The 4,187-nt window shown below is 40.2% G+C and overlaps 1 protein-coding gene across 1 annotated transcript in view; it reads right to left on the reverse strand.

Moving 5' to 3' along the window:
- LOC112161924 (inactive phospholipase D5) overlaps positions 1-4,187 on the reverse strand; it is a gene marked incomplete in the record, with an annotated part of 94,876 nt that overhangs the window by 5,749 nt on the left and 84,940 nt on the right. The window contains 3 exon segments of the mRNA XM_024297478.2: positions 2,193-2,283; positions 2,367-2,532; positions 2,675-2,811. Coding sequence (XP_024153246.1) covers positions 2,193-2,283; positions 2,367-2,532; positions 2,675-2,811 — 394 coding nt within the window.

Below are 4,187 nucleotides of genomic sequence, written 5' to 3' on the forward strand. Positions count from 1 at the left end.
TTTTGATGCGGAGGGTTCTTAACCATGCGTCAATATGTGACCACTTAGGAATGAGAATCTGTTTTGTAAATCTGAAGACAAGAAACCAAAAAAGTGAATTTCCTGTTGGGCCAAAATGTACAAAAGTGAAGTTAAATCTCATGGTACTACCTCTTACCGACCCTAAATGGGACCATTTGGCTCTTGAATCCCAACAAACTTACTGACTTTTGACTCTCAAAGCATGTCGTTTTTCAGTGCAATCTACAACTTAGCGGGCACATGAATAGATCATTTAATCTCTTTAAATCTCAGTTTTCTACCACATCATTACTTACCACGTCATTTAGAAACTTTATCAAATTTCACAACAAAATCTGCTCAAAAGAAAATATATGAGCCTTTGTGAAACTGTTAGGGCAAACTGCTCTTTGACCAATAAAAATTATACAAATTTTTGGTTGATGTGGATTTGTCTTCATTTGAGACAGAGACTAGAGGCAGATCTGGAGGTAGTAGAGATGAAGATGTAGAGATTCTCTTTAGGGATGATGATGTATAGCATCAGGAGCAAATACGCAAGAGGAACAACTCAGATGTTTCAGAGATAAATGCAGAGAAACAGATGGTTTGGACACGTTCAGGGGAGAGACAGTAATTGTGTTAGTAAAAGGATGTTGAGATTGGCGCTACCAGGAAAGAGGCCTGGAGGAAGTTCATGGGTGTGATGAAAGAAGACATACGGGTGGTTGGTGTGAGTGAGGAGAATACTCAAGACATCATTAGTTGGAGCCGAATGATTTGGTATGAAAACCCCAGAGAGGGTTAAAAGGTGAAGAATCTACTTGTCTGCATGAGCACAGGCTGGGTTCCCACACCCATCTGTACTCATAACTGGATAAAGATGCAGAAAATGCTGATCAACAAAGAAGAGGAACTACTGTGTGAGTCAGTTTTGGAATTAGAACAAATAATTGGCAGGAGTTAAATCTCTTAGACTTAAATTAGGTCAATAGATGATTAATAGATGCAGAAGAAGAAATCTGAGTGTTTTGAGTTTAGGATAATCTTTTACACTGTATGCCTTGACTGGTTTTAACGATAAGCAACAAGATTTCATGCACGGTTAACAATCCAATCTCAACTTAAAACTAAAGAGATAGACCAAGAAATTGTTTTTTTTTAATTCTTTACCAATGTGATATATTGAAAATGTGTTGACTTTAAGTGGACAAGCTCTGAGCATGCTTAAAGACCCACTCCAATCATCTTTTGATATATTTTCTGTCAGGTGGTGGAGAACCCAAAATGCAGGAGATCAGGCTTGGTGACAGGAACAAAAACCGTGCAGGAAACATGAATGTTTTCTGGATTTTTTGTTTGTTTCTCCATGTTTCTCCATCGATTTTGGGCATCTGGGATCAGCCCTTTTGGGGAGGGGTACTGGGAGGATTGTGGACTTTAGTTTGGCTTTTGTCAGTTATGTTATGGGTTGTGGTCGTGTTCTGTTTTGGATTGTCCCTCAGGCACATCAAGTTTCAGACTTATCAAGATCCACAGCTGTCTTAATTTCCATTAATTACCGTCAGTCTATTTAAGTGTCTGATTTTCAGTTCTTCCTTGTCAGGTCATCTGTTGCGCTCAGTCACCATTTTTGTTACTCCATGAGTTTTTGTCTCGTTTAAGTTTGATTTTAATTGTGATTATGCTGTTTTTACTCAAAATTAAATTTTTTAGGACATATTTTCTGCAGAGCGACAGTAGTTCATTAGAAATTTGCCTCTAAGTTTTTGGCGGGACTGATGGTGCAAAGTAAGCCTACACTAATTTCCCATCATCCCTTTATTTACACTCTTTCCCGTTATCTTACAGTCCCTCAAAATCCCAACTCAACTTTACTGGTGCAGCAAAAATAGAGAAAAAATATTGGAGCTATCCTGCTGTTCAGTTTTGAGCCAGATGACAGCTCAGATGGAGAAAACAAAGATAGATCAGTGGATGCATCAGAATGGAGCAGAGCAGGGAACTTCTAGCCTGCCAGTTGCATGTTAAAACTACAAGTTTTCTTTGTTTGCTTGTGATTCACAACGATTTGAATGAGGAAATACTCAGAAATGCTATTTCAAGCTAAATTTTCTCTACATATGTCCCCCATCATGAGAAAAACATTGTCTTTGAATAACACAAATGACATGACAAACAGATGGGCTCACCTAAATAAATAGCTTTGTCTGTCACCATGAATCGGTTGTGGTTTATTCCTTCCAGACTGTCATCTCTCTGCACTCTGGGGTTGAAAAACTTCTGCACAGACAAACATAAGCCCACAGCGATACACTCAGTACTGATAAGAGGTTAAAAATGACACCCATTGACTTTGAACTTACTGCCTCCAGTGAGCAGTTGGCCTGCTCCATGCACAGACTCTTCAGGGACCAGATGAAGTTCATAGTGAGCGGGTGCGTCTTCTCCCAGCAGCTTATCAGAAGGCGGACCCGCACCCCCCTCAAGATCAGAGCCTCTCTGACGAGACCGTCAATACGAGACCAGTACCTTGGCACGGAGACAGAGACACAGAGAAAGACGGGCGCGCCGCCAAGCCCGGTCTTTAATCACTCGAATCAAAGCCCTGCATTCCACCTCATGATAGATAGGCGCGTGCCAACTCGGTTTGGATCGGAGTAGCGGCTCTAACCTTTGAGCGTCGTTGGCATTGAGGGGAAGGTAATCAGTGATGGAGATGTATATGAAGCGGCGTGCCTCCTGAATGACCCTGGAAATGGCTTCAAGATCACTACTGCGATCTTTGGGGATGAAAACATCCGGGGAGCTCTGTCAACGGAGCAGGAGGTGATTAGAAAGTGTTGATGTTGGAGGTCAAACGGTTTAAAGCTGCTCATGTAAAGTATCTGAGGTCAAAAATTAATGTCATTGTTGAGACTGAAACATTGATTCAGCATTACGCAAAATGACTGCGATCAAAAGACTGCGGGTTCGATTCCTGCCTTGTGTCGAAGTGCAAGACACCTAACCCTAAATTGCCTAAATTGAAAGGTTGGCGCCAGCGTTTGGCAGTGTGTGTGAATGCGCCTCGCACCTTCAAAGAAGGTAGAAAAGCGCTATTGTTGGCATGGTCATGAATGTAGACACGGCAGTCAGGCGTGCAGAGCGACCTACCTTTTTTTTTTTTTTTTACACATTCTCTCTCCCTACTTGCCATGAATGGACATATGGTTCGGGCCCCCTCCGCGCCACTTTTTGACATTTTTAGTGTCGCCAACTTGTTTTTTTCTCAACCTGCAGGGTGTTTGTTTTAAAACATGCTGGCTTTTCCCATTAAATCACAGGTCTCCAACCCTGGGAACACGGTACATGAAACCAGTACCGGGTTAGGGTGCCAGTACCGAGCAGCGTCCCGAGGGTTGGGGACCCCTTATTGGCATCTGTGGCCCAGTACTGTAAAGCCCTTTTTCTGGTTATGGTTCGCCGCTCAGAGGTTGGGGACCCCTGATTTAATGGAAACAGCCAGCAGGTCAAAAAAGCGACGAGTTGGGGGACACCCAAAGTGTCAAAAAGTGACGCAGAGGGGACCCGAACCGTACGTCCATATATGACGAGTTGGGGTTTATAAACCTCCCCAGGCTACTGACGGCTTGTAACACTTAATAGGAGTGGTACCTGGTGGAAGATAAACATCTTAAGATAGTCAATATTGTTAAAAAATGTAGGTTACTGTTTAAATGTAAAAAAAAAAAAAATTGGTTGATACCAGTGAAATGTAAGTATTTATGGATTTTTGTTATGTGTATGAGTATATATTTACATATGAATACAGCATGTATGTATATTTATATATGTATTGGGTTAAATATTTTAATTTTTACGTTTGTGACATATTTTTCAACAATTTTTGTTAAGTTTTGTTTTTATCATTTAAAAGTTGTAAAATGTTTAACCCTTCAACTGCCTGCTCAACCAGTGAGAAACATTTAGAAAACATGTTTTTTTAAAAATATTGATTGTGTTTATGGAGTAATACACACAAGGTACCCAAAGTACAGAGTTCCTAAAGGGAAATTAAAGAAAAAAAAGTGATTTAAACATTTTTTTTTCCAAAAATTTAAATAATTAAAAATAAATTCTGGTTAGTAACGGATTTGCACCAGATAGTAACTTTATTTCACTACTTTTTTTTTTTTTTTAGAAAA

This window comes from Oryzias melastigma, linkage group LG15, assembly GCF_002922805.2.
Source record: "Oryzias melastigma strain HK-1 linkage group LG15, ASM292280v2, whole genome shotgun sequence".
In the NCBI taxonomy this organism is placed as follows: Eukaryota; Metazoa; Chordata; class Actinopteri; order Beloniformes; family Adrianichthyidae; genus Oryzias; species Oryzias melastigma.